Source organism: Jaculus jaculus, chromosome 7, assembly GCF_020740685.1.
Source record: "Jaculus jaculus isolate mJacJac1 chromosome 7, mJacJac1.mat.Y.cur, whole genome shotgun sequence".
NCBI classification, from domain to species: domain Eukaryota; kingdom Metazoa; phylum Chordata; class Mammalia; order Rodentia; family Dipodidae; genus Jaculus; species Jaculus jaculus.
The window spans coordinates 146,443,912-146,460,474 of record NC_059108.1 but is presented as its reverse complement, the minus strand read 5'-3'; the positions used below and the strand labels follow the sequence as shown (position 1 = coordinate 146,460,474).

At 46.5% G+C, this 16,563-nt stretch overlaps 1 protein-coding gene across 4 annotated transcripts in view; it reads left to right on the top strand.

Annotated features, from left to right (window-relative positions):
* Positions 1-16,563, top strand: part of Sipa1l1 (signal induced proliferation associated 1 like 1) — a 336,501-nt gene that overhangs the window by 272,282 nt on the left and 47,656 nt on the right. For all 4 annotated transcript variants that reach the window (XM_045153765.1, XM_045153762.1, XM_045153763.1 and 1 more), the window contains 3 exons: positions 2,727-3,300; positions 3,933-4,207; positions 9,195-9,464. In XM_045153765.1, coding sequence (XP_045009700.1) covers positions 2,727-3,300; positions 3,933-4,207; positions 9,195-9,464 — 1,119 coding nt within the window. The remainder of the gene's footprint in view (positions 1-2,726; positions 3,301-3,932; positions 4,208-9,194; positions 9,465-16,563) is intronic.

Genomic DNA, 16,563 nt, shown 5'->3' with positions numbered 1-16,563 from the left:
CAGCTGTTTCCTGAGAAAGGATGATGATTTGAGTGACAGTACAGCAAGAGAAGAAATCTTACTTGTTTTAAAATGAGAGATACTCAATATTTCTAGATTTTGACAGGATTCCTTTTTTGAGAGTCCACCAGATCTGGATTTCAGCATCTCCTAGGAGGAAAAAAAAGAATCTAGCATGATCAAATCAAAATTAAAAAGCTGCCAGCATTCAAGCCAGACAGCTCACAATAGACAAGAAAAATTGCCTTCCTAGTACTAGAATAATTAGTCCCTAATGCATGCACCCAGGTTTCAGAAATTATTTTCTGCAGTTAGAAAAAATAACATTTCACATCAGTTTTTGTCATAAAAAGAACCAGGTAGTATTTAAAAAAAAATACTTGGGGGCTGGAGAGATGGGTTAGTGGTTAAGCGCTTGCCTGTGAAGCCTAAGAACACTGGTTCAAGGCTCGATTCCCCAGGACCCACGTTAGCCAGATGCACAAGGGGGCACATACATCTGGAGTTTGTTTGCAGTGGCTGGAGGCCCTGGCGCGCCCATTCTCTCTCTCTCTCTCTCTGCCTCTGTCTGTCGCTCTTAAATAAATAAATAAATAAAAATTAAAACAATACTTGGGCTGGAGAGGTACCTTAGTGGTTAAGTCACTCGCCTATGAAGCCTAAATACCCAGGTTCTATTCCCCAGTGCTCAAATAAGCCAGATGCACAAGGTGACACATGCATGTGGAGTTCACCTCCAAGGTTTCTTTGGTCAATCTAGCTTTTCGAGTTTATCAGGATATAATTTTTAACCTCGAGTTGCTATTTATTTATTGTGTTTGTCATAAGATATAAAAAGTTTTCCAAAGTTGAATATCTGAAAGTGAGACCCCTCCATTTTTTTTTTAGGGTTTTCTTTTTTCTTAAGACAGGTTCTCATTCTGTAATCCGGGCTTTCCTCAAACTCAAAACAATCCTCCTGCCTTGGCCTCTACAGAGCTGGGATTACAGATGAACCAACCATGTCCAGCAAGATGTTTCTCTCCCCCCCCCCCCATATTTCTATTTATTTATTTCGAGAGAGAGACAGAAAGAGAGTGTTTGCATAAGGGCCTAGTTCCGCTGCAAACAAGCTCCAGAGGCATGTGGCACTTTGTGCATCTGGCTTTATAATGCTACTAGGAAGTTGAACCTGGGCCCTCAGCTGAGTCATCTCTCTACCCCAAGATCTTTCTTAAAATAAGGTAGCTCTCAGATTAATCTGAAAGGTATATACTCATATCCTTTCTCTTTTGGGAATTCAGGTGAAACATTTTTCTATTACTTTTCTAATAATGCAGTTGCTCATTTGACTTGCTTTGAAGACATTTGGAGAATCATAGTTTCTAGCCATCTCAAACTTGTCTAAGGACATAACATATGATCTTAAAACATGATATAAAACATATTACAGTTGATTTAGGAAAAAATTAATATTTTACTTTTTGAGGTTACAATTAATAGGTAAGCACAGATGTTCTTATGGCCCTTTCCTTGGGTCTATATTTTAGCCATACATGCGGAAGTAATAGGATCAGGCTTGCTTATGTCAGTCTTGCTTAAAGAAATGGGAAAAGAAAAATGTGTTTCTCACAGATAGGTTGTCAGAATTACTGGCCAATCATAGAGAGTCTGGACTTCATTTCAAAATATGATTTTGAAGTGCTGTTACTGTCATGCAAAGATCATAATCATTCTCAGTGTTTTGTTTGTTTGGTTTGGTTTTTTGAGGTAGGATCTTGCTCTAACCCAGGCTGACCTGGCATTCACTATTTAGTCTCAGGCTAGTGCTGAACTCATGGCCATTTTTCTACCTCTGCCTCCTGAGTGCTGACATTAAAGGTCCGTGCTACCATACTTGCCTTAAAGTTATATGTTTAATCTGGTTGCATAGTGCCTTTCATAACAAGTACTTTATTTAGAAATTTAGTTCATTTCTCATGCCATGCATCTTCTGACATTTTCATGATAAGGCATTCTGCTAAAATGGAGGGCTTGGTTGTGTTCTGACATGATCTGTGTTCTGAAGGTTTACGCGGTTCTCGTAACTTCCTCGGGGAACAGTCTGTGGATAATTTATAAGTTTTATTCTTTCATGAAGAACATTACAGTAACTTCTTCATTGAATTATGGATAGTCTACAGTCTGTTAGAGAAATGATAGTTTAAGCTTTTAGGTAAAGACACTGGTCTATTAAAAAATACATGTTCATTTTAAATGTATATTTTATTTACTTATGTATTTGAAGGAGAGAAAGAGGCAGAAAGAGTGAGAATGGGAGCACCAGGGTCTCCAGCCACTACAAATGAACTCCAGATGCATGCACTCCCTTGTGGGTCCTGGAGAGTCGAACCAGGATCCTTTGGCTTTGCAAGCAAATGTCTTAACCCCTAAGCTATTTCTCCAGCCACAAATGTATGTTCTTTGTTGCCTAAATGTAAATGAAAAAGCATATTCATGAAGCAGAAATTGTGCTTTTTCTTGTATAAAAATGATAAAGTAGCAATTATTTTTCTTTTGCTTTTGATGGGTGCCTCCCCTCTTTCAGTGCTGGAGATCAAACGCAGTGTTTTGCACATGCTGAGCCAGTGCTGTACCACTGCGCTGTATTCCCAGCTCTTTGCAAACAAGTATCTTACTTTTATTCTCATGTTGTAAGAGGAAACACTGATATTCCCGTTCCCTTTGATCTTTGCTTTGTCTCTCAGTGTGGCTGTCACCAGGTCCAGAGATGTGCCTTCCTTTGGACCTCCCATCCCTAAAGGGGTCACTTTCCCCAAGTCAAATGTGTTCAGGGACTTCCTTTTGGCCAAAGTGATTAATGCAGAAAATGCTGCTCATAAATCAGAGAAGTTCCGCGCCATGGCAACTCGGACCCGCCAGGAATACCTGAAAGACCTGGCGGAGAAGAATGTCACCAACACGCCCATCGACTCTTCTGGCAAGTTCCCATTCATTTCTCTGGCTTCCAAGAAGAAGGAGAAGTCCAAGCCATATCCAGGAGCTGAGCTCAGCAGCATGGGGGCCATTGTATGGGCAGTCCGTGCCAAGGACTACAACAAGGCTATGGAGTTAGACTGCCTCCTGGGCATCTCCAATGAGGTCATTGTGCTCATCGAACAGGAAACGAAGAGTGTGGTTTTCAACTGCTCCTGCAGAGATGTCATAGGATGGACCTCCAGTGACACTAGCCTCAAAATATTCTATGAGCGAGGAGAGTGCGTTTCAGTGGAGAGTTTTATTAGCAATGAAGACATCAAAGAAATTGTCAAAAGGCTCCAGGTAAGTCTTTTCTGCCCCTTTACTCACGTGCAAGTTCTCTTTCCTAAGCTTTCAGTAAACTCGATCCAAGTTACTGAAGTTTGGGTTGTTTAATTAACTACTCTGGAAACCCCCCGATGATGTTTGAAGCATCAGTTTGTTCAAGGTTTGTGTTTTCCATCATTTATCAGGAAACATCGCGCACAAGTAGGGGAGGACACGTTGACTGCATTTGTGTTGGCAGCTCATTTGCATATGACCTGACCCCACTGCTGGGGTGGTGATGTTGCAGCCCGGCCAGTCTGCCGCGCTTGTTGAAAAGAGTTGTTGATTATCTGCTGTTTGGAGCTGTTTTTCTTTTCTTAAGGGCAGCTGAGTAGCACAGTACTGGTTTTCTTGGCTGCCAGCTCCCTGTGGGTCTTGCTCCGAGCTTTCCGTGTAACTTCAGGGAAGTCACTGAGCTCTTCAGATGCCCTTGTGTGTTGCTTTTGACCTAATTAATAGAGGCTAGCGAAGGGGAAACAGCCAGTCTGCCCTTTAGCTGGCAGCAGAGTCTATAGGAATAAGCCTCCTTGTACTGTTTTCCCAGTTCCTTATCTACCACTAGGTGACTTATAACATTAAAGCCCATTACCTTTCATTTCTTTGTCTAGTTTGTTTCAAAAGGCTGTGAATCAGTGGAAATGACTCTGCGAAGAAACGGGCTGGGACAGCTTGGCTTCCATGTCAACTATGAGGGCATCGTGGCCGACGTGGAGCCCTACGGCTATGCGTGGCAAGCAGGGCTGAGGCAGGGCAGCCGCCTGGTGGAGATCTGCAAGGTGGCAGTGGCCACCCTGAGCCACGAGCAGATGATTGATCTCCTGAGAACATCAGTCACAGTTAAAGTTGTCATCATCCCCCCCCATGACGACTGCACCCCACGGAGGTAGGTCCAAACCGACTTGAGGCAGGGTCTGTGTGCCGTGTAGAACAGCTCCCGGCAGGCCGAGGGGCCGGGTGGCACGGCGGGCAGTAGCTGCCGTAGAAGGCTGGAAGCTGCTCCGCGGAGCGTCCGATCAAGTCCCCTTCAGCATGCGGCACCAGCACACAGAAAGAACGACTAGCTGGGACCAGTCCCGGGTTTGCATCTCTGGATTTTAAGTGTTGCTCTCCCGATAGAGACGTCTGGCAGTGTCCATCTTAAGCATCTCAAGCGGCCAGATGTTTTTTGTGTCCTGTGATGTTCACATTCTTCCCGCCATCCTGTTTGTCCTCAGCTGCTGTCCAACACTCAGAGTGTTGTCTTGAGCCCTTCTGTCTGCTTGGGCAGCTGAGAGTGACTTGCAGGCTCTTCCCTGAGTGCATCTGCAAGGGCCAGGAAGTGGCCCAGTGAGGCAGTTTGGTCTCCAGCCTCCTTCAAGGGAAAAGCCCAGGAGCTCCTGCCTGCCTTGCTCCTGCCAAGCCAGCAGCGCTGTGGAGAACTCAATTCCTCTGCCTCTGGGGAAGATGCTTGATGGAACAAATTTAATCAACTGCTTCTTTTCTCCTTTGGGCTTGTACACACTATTTTTGATGGTTTTTAAAAGAAATGCAATTTATTATTTAAAGCCATTATTTTTGAAGGCTTTCTGTTAAACTTTGTTAATTAATTCTTAAGCCTTTTAACTCCAAGACACAGTTCTTTTTCCTATTTATCCCCAAATAACCAGTCATGTGCCTGAGCATTCATTGGTTTATGATTAGCAGATGGGAGAAACCTCTTTACAGGAGATTATTTCTTCCTTAAAGACTCAGCACCATGGCAACCTCATTGGATTTTATCAGTAGCCAGCCTTCCCTCAGAGTAGCATTTCCTAATGCTGTTTATCACCGAGATGGCCCAGGGTTCCTATGCTTAGGTCAAGATAGAATGAAATACTTTAGTCTGAAGGGTCAAGAAGTATTCTCTTTTGGGTGGATGGATTTCTAAAGGAAATTAAATTGCTATGTACAGCCTTCTATTTCAGCTGATTTGGGGTGGGGTGTTCTAAAGGTACACCCCCACATGTGCTGTCTTGGATGACCAGTCTCGTGAGCCCTACTTGCTTTTACGGCTTGTTCGTGTTAAGCATTCTGTCCACCTGGGACTCAAAACAGCTCCGGGTGGCTCAGCAGGCAGCTGGGCTCTTGCCTGGAATACTCTCCAAGTGCCCTGCCCTGCTCCACTGTCCCCTGTCTGCTATCCCTTAGTCTCCTGAAAACAGACAGGTCCAAACTGGAGAAAATAACCAAGGATCTGAGTTGGCCACCTTGACTACACCATTCTGAGCTATCAGAAAGAAAGCCTGTAGACCTCATGCTACTGCTGTTTCTAAGTTGCTAGGTTTGTCTGGCTCCAACAGGAAGTAGGTTAATGTGAAGGTGGACATATGGGGCCACCTTGCTGACACTGGAACTGTGCATAGTTGTTAGCAGGAAGGTGGGTCAGAAGCCCTGCCGAGAAAGAGGACAGATCAGTGATAAGAGTGGTTTATCTCCAGCTGTGCTCTAGACTGGTTTTATCATCTTCCCTGTGTTGGCTGATTATTTTGCATTAATGTTCCAGATCCTAGAAAAAACACTACTGTATGGATCAGTGCGTTCAGTCCTTACAGCAATCCTGAGAGGTAATAGCATTGTCATTACTCTTGTTTAAGAGAAACCCATTAGCTTCCCAAGCTCATCTGGCACGCTGAGTCCACCTTCAGCGGCTAAGCTCATGGGCCTGTAAGCTCTGTAGACCTCTGCCTTTCTCACTAATGTAAGCAGCACAGAGGTGTAGGCAGACTGGCTTTCTTTTGGGGACAAGAACTTGATTTGAAGGACTACTGATTCTCATGGTGTCACTTCTCTCCCTGATGGCTTTGAAGTAACCACTGTGGCGTCTTTGTGGACAGAGACGGATGGCAGTCAGAGCAGGCGGCTTCCACACTTGTCTCGTCCGTCTTCCTCTCCCAGCACCTCTGGTACCTACCGTCATCTCATAGTCCACCCTGCTCCCAGGACAAGTTGGCAGGTGCCAGGCCAGGAGACTGGGTGAAGACTTAAGCTCCTTCAGGGCAAGTGCAGAACCGTACTGTGAAGATGTCTTAGGAGGTCCGAAAGCCTGCTCCCCTTCCCGGGAACAGTGGAAACAGCCACGCCCCGTTACAGTTTTTAGCAGAACAGGGTAATGCCCCTGTCGTCTGTCCCCTGCGCTTCACACCCCACTGCTGCTTTCCCGGCGGCCAGTCCCTGCGTGCTGCTAGACTGGTCACTGGCCTGTGTGGAGCGGCCCTGCTGCGCGCTCTCAGTGACACCGGGAAACCATGTACCGTTCCGTACAAACCCCTGAGTTCATGTGCACATGGGGGAGTCGATTTTGAAGTGACACATTTAAATATATATATGGAAACTAGTTTAATAACAATAAAAAAGTAAAATAGGGACATTTCTCCTGATTATAGAAGATAAGCAGACCTCTATGAATTGCTTCTAAACTGCAGGGATAGGAAGAAAAGCCAATTCTTTTAGCTCGTACTATGTGCTAGATAGTTTTGTTGTGTTTTTTCCTTCCTCTAAATCCATTTTGATTTAAATGGTGAGGACGAGGTGGGTATGGTACTGCCCAAAGAATAAGCAGACACCTGCAAGGTGGCATGATGCCAGGAGACTCCCACCTCCTCCTTCAGCCCTCTGTTGCCATGGCCTGGGGAGGTGGTGACAGAGGCCTGTGTCCCTGACCTCTGAGATCTCAAGTCATCCTGTTGGCAAGAGGAAAATACCTGGCTCGCACCCTCCGTTGAGAAGCTCTGGATGGAACTACTTGGGGTGCTGGACCTTCATGTGGGGAGGACGCGAGCCTGTGGTTTTTAAAGACAGCAATCAAGAGCCATTCAAGAGCTAAAAACAAACAATTACATAAAAAGACCAAATTACCTTTCTCTTTCTCCTGAAGATTTTGGAATCAAATTATCTTCTAATTAAGAATAGGTCACGGAGTGTTTTCTTCCTTTCAGAGTGGAAAGCCTGCTGCCTTTGAGCTTAAAAAGGCTATTAGAACTCATCTGGTTTAGAGCTCATTTTTCAGATGAACTCCCATTGAAAGAAGTGGTATGTTTTTTTAAGAGCTGAAGTCACGTGGCTTATAGAGACCAAGCTGTCCTCAAACATAGGGCTTTTCTGACGAAGGAAGCCAGTGCGGAGATGTTCTGTTTGCTGTACTGTTCAGCCATTTCTCTGTATTCCACAGTGCCTGTGTGAGAGAACAAGGAGAAGTAGGAAAGAGAAAGCTAAAAAGGAGGAAAAGACTGACAGATAAAAATGGAGTAGCTTTTTAGCTCCTTCATGGATTCCGCGGGTCAGCCTTTGTCACACTTAGCACTGGAATTATAATTCCTGCTGCTTACCACTTTTCCCTTGCATTTATAAAAGGAACTGAAGATTCCTTTCTGTTGTATACTGAGTGAGATGTCAGTGCCTTGTAAGTGAAGGCTGGGCGGGAGCTGGAGTGGTATTCTGTAATCAGTGACTGCAAGACAGGCCTGCAGGTAAACATATTCTGTGTTGGCCTCAACTTGTTCGCCCATACAGCCAGTGGAAGGATGGCGCCTCCGACATGAAGGAGCTGTACTGTGGCTAGGCTAGCGCCTGGGCTGTTGCACGTTCTACTTCACCACTAAATACTGCTTCAGATGATAAGTGAAAAGCCCATCACAAGCATTTAGCTTTGGTCTTTAGAGTAACTGTCCCCTCCTGGTTCCCTCCAGCCTTCTTGGGTTTTGCTGACAAGAGGTCGGAAGCCAGAGGCAGTTCCCTTGCCATGAAGCCAGTCTATCAGGTTCACAAGAACATGAAACATCTTAATAAATTTTCAATACTGATCACAAAGTGATACAGGCTTTTTAGGCATGTTGGGTTGAATAAAATGTATTAAATTAATTTTTTTTTCTTACCTTATGAAAGTTAAACTGCAGTTGTGGCTCGTAGGTGCATCTTCTTCCACCGTCTTCACGCTCACTCTGCACCTGTCCAGAAGACCTCACGGGGAGTTCTGCCCCGCCCTCCTTGCCACAGCTCCTGCCTGTCCCCAGTCCTCATCATTCCATTGAGACAGGACATGATTCTCCTCCTCAGGGCTGAAATACCGCTGCAGAGACTGACTCAATGTCTTAGTGGGAGTGGAACTTTCTTCTGTCAGGTTACTGACCAAATCTCCCCCTGTGGTTCAGATATAAAGAGTGGAGTGTGGGTTCCAGATTTTCCAAGTGCTAGGGTTTCACGTGGTGCAAACAGTGGGGCAGAAGTGACAAGATCTTGCCTATCATTAATTTCACTGACGGAGGCCTGCCCTGGGAAATTTCTTTAAAAAAAATAATAAAGTCTGGTTTCAGATCATGCTTTGTATTCCCTGGGGATTTAATAATTGCATATTCTATAATTGCTCCCCTCTACTGCCTCCCCCCCCCCCACACGGGGTGTGTGGGCTACATTTGACTCTCAGTTTGGATTTCAAGATTTCTCCTGACTTAATTTCTTGACTTTCAGGATAGTAACACATTAAAACTACCCTCCCTTTCAGATCCCAAGTGTGATATTGTGCAAAGGTGTGCAAAGCCCATGTTTCCTCTGAGGCCACGTGCGCCGGGTCTGTCCCCACCCACGTCCCTGGCCTCCCCTCAGTGCTGCTCAGCCCACTTTGCTCCCAGGTGCCTTTTAGAGCCAGCGTGTCGCAGACTCCACAGTTGGGATTGTGTTTAGGAAAATACTAGGGTGATTCTTCTGGAGTTCTTGGTTTTGAAGGAAAATCATCACGAGTTTAAAGATTGAAAGAGGGCTCAAAACAAAGGATGATGAAGGTTAAGATTCATTGAAGTGTTAATGAAAAATCAAATCAGTTATTAATTGTTTTTCTCCCCGGTCCTTCCTCCCAATAGGAGTTGCTCAGAAACGTACCGCATGCCAGCGATGGAGTATAAGATGAATGAAGGTGTCTCGTATGAGTTCAAGTTTCCCTTCCGAAATAACAACAAGTGGCAGCGGAACGCCAGCAAGGGCGCTCATTCCCCTCAAGTCCCATCCCAGGTGCAGAGTCCCATGACCTCACGGCTGAACGCTGGGAAAGGGGACGGCAAGATGCCGCCTCCTGAAAGAGCTGCCAACATTCCTCGGAGCATCTCCAGTGATGGGCGCCCACTGGAGAGGCGGTGAGTGCCTCTCTGGGTCTGGACCCCAGATGTAAACAATTCCAGCCCCCTGGGCATGAGCTCTGGGCCTGCCCATGGTTTTGTGGAATTCCAGAAGTAAAGCTGAGGTGGACACAGGCTTCTTTCAAAGCATGATACACTCCAGAGCAAAGACACATCCTAAGAGAGCATTTGGCCCCATGCAGTAGTATTTGTTTGTGCTTTGCTCTTTAATTCCTGTGTGGTTATCAACAGAACTGTTCACTGCACACTTAGTAACCAGATGGGTTAGAACTTACTAGCTCTTGAGGTGACAGTGACAATATTTGTATCTTTGGCAGTTTCATTGTTTTGGGACAAGTGACAGGGTAGCAGCTGAATATAGGTTTTTATTTGAATGTCTGTGTTTCTATCACTTTATTTGAAAAGAATTTTGGGAAGGGAAAACTGGAGCCACGCCCGTTATTCTGAAAGTGGAAGAGAGCAGGCAGAAAACACTTACTGTGAGTTAAGTAAGCAAAGTGAACAGGAACAGGGATGCCAGGATATGCGGAGCCAACGGTCAGTGGATCTCCCCACCAATGATAACTGCGTTTATGAGAGCGCCCTCAGCTCCCTGGGGGCAGCCACACCCCAAGCTAGACTCTAGGCTAGTTAAACTCGATCAAGTCCTTGCAGAGTGTGAGTGACAGTAACTGCAGTCGCAAGTCTGTGATGGAGCCGCCTCCGGGGCTGAGTGATGAGTGCGTGCCCAGAGAGTCGTCGTCAAGTGCGGTTGCCGGCTGCTGGCCACTTCTTTGTGTCCATCCTTTTCCTCGCTAGCCTCACACCTCAGGGTGCTCCTGAGGAAACCTTCCTTCACAGCTGAGCCTGTGTTCCACTCCCGGATCTGTGCTGGTGGAAGAGTCTGTGAAGCCAAAATGTGATCCTTACTCATCTGAGCAGCAGAATCAAGGCCAAAAAGAGCAGGCTAACAAGGAAAATGTCTCCAGACATGCAGTCATTGGTCTGCTTCAGGAACACAGAGCTGAGGATGGAGAGGCCACACCGTGTGCAGTCTTCCATTGTAGTCTAGCTTTTGAGCTATTTTGTAAAATATGGTCACATAGCCATCTCAGCATATGGGGGTGCCACAAGGAATGTTAATTAAAAAATTAGTAGTGTTCTTTCTAAAATCCTTCACTGGGGCTGCAGAGATGGCCCAGTGGTTAAAAGCATTTGCTTGTAAAAGCCTGACTGCTTGGGTTCGATTCCCCAGTACCCATGAAAGGAAAAGTGTCACATGCTTCTGGCATTTGTTTGCAGTGGCAGGAGGTCCTGGCACACCCGTTCTGTGTATGTGTATATGTCTGTCTGTCTGTCTCAAAACGATAAATACTATAATTCCTCACTGAACTCTGGAGGTTTATCTCAATAGAAGACTCTTCACCCAAACTAGCCCTGCTCCCATGCGCTCTCCTCTTGTTTCATTACTTTTGAGGAGGAAAAGCATCCAGGAGATCACTGAATATATTCTTTGTTCTAGTCATTCCAAACTTGGCTCTTCCTGGGGTGTGTTAACCATAACTCACGGTTTGGCTCACGTTTTGAAAGATGAACCTAGGAAGCCGTTGTCTGAAGGGACCTTTCCTCCCTTGCCGCGCTGCGCTCTTCCGCTGCCTTCAGAAGTGAGGTCGCTTGAGTCGTTTCCTTTCATAGCATTCCATGTGATAAAGTAGGGAGATATATTTTGACTCTGTGTTGAATTTAATTTCTGCAGCAGAAGCTAAAGCTTGCCACAGCACTGGGTTAACTGACCTCTAGAAATGGAAAATTGTTTTGTGGCTGATTGTCTTGCCACACAAGCAGCTTTCAGTGCTAGAAACACACGACCCCATTTTTCCACAAGAGCTTCTCAGGTTCTTGACAAGATTCCTGTGTGTGTATCTACCTGCTTCCTGCGGCAAGTGTGCCCAGTGAGCGTGTACCCAGGGACCTCAGAAGGGCCAGAAGCCAGGGACTGTGTAGCACTGTTCACTGCCCCCTAGAACTTCTGAGTATCTTAGATGAGGGTTTCGGATCTGGATGGCTTGTGAAATCTCAGACTAACATTTTCAAGCTCCTTAGGTTAGGTCACCTTCATGATGAAGGGCATGGCAGTCTTCTTTTGTGAAAATTAGAGTTTAGACTCCTATCCCACCATTCCTGGTTCTCATTGACATTATACTTTTTTTTTTTAAGTTCACCTTCAAAATATAGAGGATGGGCGATTTGAGAAGCTTGGCTTTATTATGAGCACATGAACATTTGGGCATAGAGCAAACTTGTGGGAGACTGTCTGGTCCTTCATGAGTCCTGGGTTCATAAAGGTTACCTTGGAAGAAACATTCTCCCTGATATGGGGTGAAAATATAACTGAAAAGTTAAATCATTCCCTTTGTAGGAGTACTGAGATGTGGAAGGGAGGCCCCTTCGCTGGGCCTTACCTTTGTCCATTTGACTTCTCTAGCATGCCAGCCTTGTCCTGAGCGCCTGAGACATTTATGAAGTATGGGATGAGCCTTGTAAATGAATCAGGAACAGCAGAACAAATGTCAGGGATCTGCAGCACCATGAGGCTTGCCCTATAGTTGCTTCATTCCACTCCTTTTTCTGCCTCCAAAAGTTGTGTGTAACTGTAGAGAAAGGCAATTGTTACGCACGGAGGTGGAAAGCGCAGGTGCTCCAGTCTCCTCTGCCTGAGCTGCGGGAGCCTTGTCACCATGGCAGTGTCCACAGTCCACTTCAGATGAGAGAGCCTTGTCACCATGGCCGTGTCCACAGTCCACTTCAGATGAGAGAGCCTTGTCACCATGGCAGTGTCCACAGTCCACTTCAGATGAGAGAGCCTTGTTACCATGGCAGTGTCCACAGTCCACTTCAGATGAGAGAGCCTTGTTACCATGGCAGTGTCCACAGTCCACTTCAGATAAGAGAGCCTTGTCACCATGGCAGTGTCCACAGTCCACTTCAGATGAGAGAGCCTTGCCACCATGGCTGTGTCCACACAGTCCACTGTCCACACAGTCCACTTCAGATGAGAGAGCCTTGTCACCGTGGCCGTGTCCACAGTCCACTTCAGATGAGTGAGAACATTCAGGCCCTGAAGGCCATCTTTCATGTGTGTGGAGTAGATTATTTTCTTTCAACATCAAACTCAGGATCTTTGCAACAGAGTGAGGTGTGTTGGAGTCTTGAGTTTTCAGCAGGAGTTCCTCAGCAGGATAGGGTTCTTCGTGCATTGCTAGGAAACTGGCACATCAGAACCAACCTCATTTGGCATCTAAAATCACATCCTGTTTGGTTGGAATATGAGAGTTTTATGCTCCCCATAAATTCTGATTACTGAATTTTGGAGCATTGTGGGAATGTATTTGTTAACAACATTAATATTTATTTAAAAGAAATAGGTAATGTGATGCAGTTGCTATTTTGGCCTCAAGTTTAGTGCTTAAGGATCGGAGTAAAAATAACTGGCTGTAGCACACTGAAGTTGATACACTGCTGTGTTTAAACATAACACGGGATCAGCAGTAACCCCTGGTCTGGGTTAAATATGCTGGAAAAAGTCTGGTCATTCCAGAGGCTTTTATAAACAGCAGTCATCTGAGCATATACAAGGATTTTCCTTTCTCCTCTTTTTAAGTAAAGTTATCACCAACATTTATTGTAATATTTGATGTAAGAGCTCACTGAACCACAGGCACACCAAATGCCATCTCCCGCCATCACAGCTGCATGACTAGACATAAGAAAACCTACATGTGAGTTTCGTGGGACGGCTCTGCTCGAGGCCACATCAGTTTTATGTCTTCAGTACTCACTGTAACATACACCCCTGGGGCCTGTGCCACATTCACTAAACCAGTGGAGCTGCCTGGTCTTGCACTCAGAACTATGAGTTATAAATAAACCTTCTTTTCCTTATAGGTAGTTTGTTTCTGTTTTTTTTTTTTTAATTTTACTTATTTGGGAGGGGGCAGATAAACAGAATGGACACACCAGGGCCTCAGCCTCTGCAAAGGAACTCCTGACGCATGTGCCGCCTTGTGCATCTGGCTTACATGGGTCCTGGGGGATTGAACGTGGGTCCTTTGGCTTTGTAGGCAAGTGCTTCAATTGCTAAGCCATCTCTCCATCCCTGTTTCAGGTATTTTAAAAAATATTTTATTTAGGGCTGGAGAAATGGCTTAGCAGTTAAGGCACTTGCCTGCAAAGTCAAAGGACTCAGGTTCTCTAATCGGCTTTGTTTTGCCTTGTCTGCACTTTCAGCTTTCATGTTTGAACACCTGGCCATCGACTGTGCATCGGCATGTCTCACATTTGCAAGTCCAAATTGACCTACCCTTCTCCCGCCCTTCTCTTCCCGCTTCTTCCTCCTTGGTCAATGGCTGTGCCATCTGCTCTGGTACCCAGAGCTGACCTAGATTTCACAGTCTGCCTCCCCGTGCCCTCATCTCCACGCTTCCTTCAGTCACCTGGCTCAAGGAGTCTCCAGTTTTCTCCGGTGTTCATTTCTAAGCTTCCTTTTCCCTATTGCCTCAGAAGCTTGTATTTCATGTGAAGATGTGCCTTGGACCAGGCCTCTCAGGCTCTTGCACTTTCCTCAAGGGCAGTCACACCCCAAGCTTGGTTGTTACCCTCCATAAGTCAGCCTGCTTAGCTGCCTATCCTGTCCCCCCGTCATTGTCCCTTCTTCCCTCCCCACATCCACACTTACCCTAGTCTCTGACCTGTGAGTGAGCCTGTACTCAAAAGTGCCCTGTTCTCTTAATACGTGAACATGCTTTAACGTGGCCCTGTCCCACCCTCTCCTCTCCCATTTCTCTGAGCGCCTCCCCTTCCCAATAATCCCTCTTCTGTTCTGATGTCTCAGTCTGTTTATCCTCCTCCACCCTGTGTCAGTGTTGATGGGTCAGAACAGAGCACCATCCTTGTTTTCTAAGACAAGCAAACTGGCTTTGAGTAGGTGCCCACTGAGTAACTGGGGAACAAAAGTAAGCTCAGGAGAAAATAAACTGAAAGTTAGGTAAAGAAAATGCTTTGTAGTATGTTGAAACTATAGCATTACAAAGTATATTCTTGGCTCAGCGGTTAAGGGACTTGCCCATAAAGACTAATGACCCAAGTTTGATTCCCCAGTACCCATGTAAAGCTTGATGCATAGTGACACATCCATCCAGAGTTCATTTGCAATGGCTGGAGGCCCTGGTATACCCATTCTCTCTTTTTGCCTGGTGTGGTAGTGGCTCATGCCTTTATTCCCAACACTTGGGAGACTGGGTTAGGAGAACTGCTGTGAGCTAGAGGCCAGCCTGAGACTAATTCTAGGTCAGCCTGGGCTAGAACAAGACTCTATCTTGAAAAAACAAATTATATATATATATAGCTTTGCTTGGCTTGAAAATGGGCTCCAAGCATCCCTTTTCCCTTTGCATTGGAGCTAGCATGCTCTGACATCCAGTGCTGGGGTTAGAGTTTATGTGATTGCTAGATGATTCTAAGAATGGCTGCTCTTTAGGCACTCAGAGGATGACACAGCAACATGAGCTTGCCACAGCTGCCAGGGTCCTTTCATATGGCCCAGGAAATGACAGGCACATGTCCCAGAGTGGCCCCGGCCCCAGCTCCCAAGCTGCCCACCAGCCCTTACCCTCGCCTTGCGTGCGCTCAGCCTCAGGAAGCCTCCCACAACATCGTCCTCTTGCTGGAGCCTCGTGTGCCGTGCACCCTGCCTTGCGTGCTGTGGGGCTATGGCTAGAGCTTCCCAGCAGAGGCTGGCGGACCCGAGTCCTGCCTCACCCTGCTAAGCATGGGGCAGGCCGGTGTGTTCCCCAACAGGTGTGCTGTCTGCAGTGACAGTGTCAGTGTTGTAGTTGACCTCGGTGGGGCAGAGGATGAGCTCAGGTTGACTGCTGCGCTGAGTAGAACGTGATCAGCTGTGGGTCGTCAGAAGTCACAGGAATTAAACAGGCCTTAGAGGTGACCTTACACAAAGCATTCCGTGGTGCTCTGGGAAGAACAGCAAGGCAGCGTGTGATAGGCTCTGTGTCACACCTCCCATTCTTTCTGCCGTGGTTCCGTAAGTCCCCCCCCCGCCCCCCCGCCCCCCCCCCCGGGCACTGCCCCACCTAGTGCGCCATGTTCCCACACTGCACTTCCGATTTGTGAGTGCCCCTGTCTTCCCATTTCAAATGCATTTCTTTCATGAGTCTTCCTTTCCCCTAGTGTTCCCAACTAGATCTGACTGCTGGCCTACCTGAGGCCCTCTAGGCTCTGTACTTTCCTGTGACTGGTATATGTTCTTGTGTATTACTTGAGATATACAGAGAACCGTTACAAGTTCACAGTCTGTGGCAAGCTCTCTTCAGTCCTTAGTGTGAGTTTTCTCAATTCTCCCCATCAAGCCATCTTATTTGTACATAAGAATCCACTGTAACCGGAACATATGACTCAAGCCCACACCTTAGCCCACCTGCTCCTGAATGAAACGCACTGCTCCACCTAGGGGTGCTCTGTGACTGTTGGGAGAATGGATGCTCACCACTGTGTGCTGAGGGGGCTCCAGTCACAGTCACCGCAGTCACCAGCTTCATGGACCTGCCACCTCTGTCATTGTACTGGGCTTCATGCTTAGAAGGGGCCACGTGTGGCATCCTGCCCTGCTGTCATCTTGAAATTTAGATGTTGTTTGAACAAGAGGACCTATACTTCCATTATGTATGAGTTGTACAAGTCAAGTAGCTGGGCCTGCCTGTCATCATTTCATTTTCTGTCCTTCAGGATCACTCTTAGATACAAAATTGAGTCTTCTCAAGGGGCAGCCACGATGTGTGCCAGGCTGTGAATGCTCACAGCTTGCTGGCAGCTGTGAGGCCCTGATCCATGTATCTCAGACTGGGAAGGGCCATCCTGCCCCAGCTGTACACTAGCATTCTTCCTGGTTTTAAATCCACCTTGTAAAGAAGCCTCTCAAAACAGGGTTTCCAGATCCCAGCTGGGTGACGGTGAGGTCAGAGTCCTGTAGCAGCTACAGTCCAGAGTCGAGGGGGGAGGGAGCATGAATCGTTTCTTGAACATACGTGTGCACACTCTTCTGCAT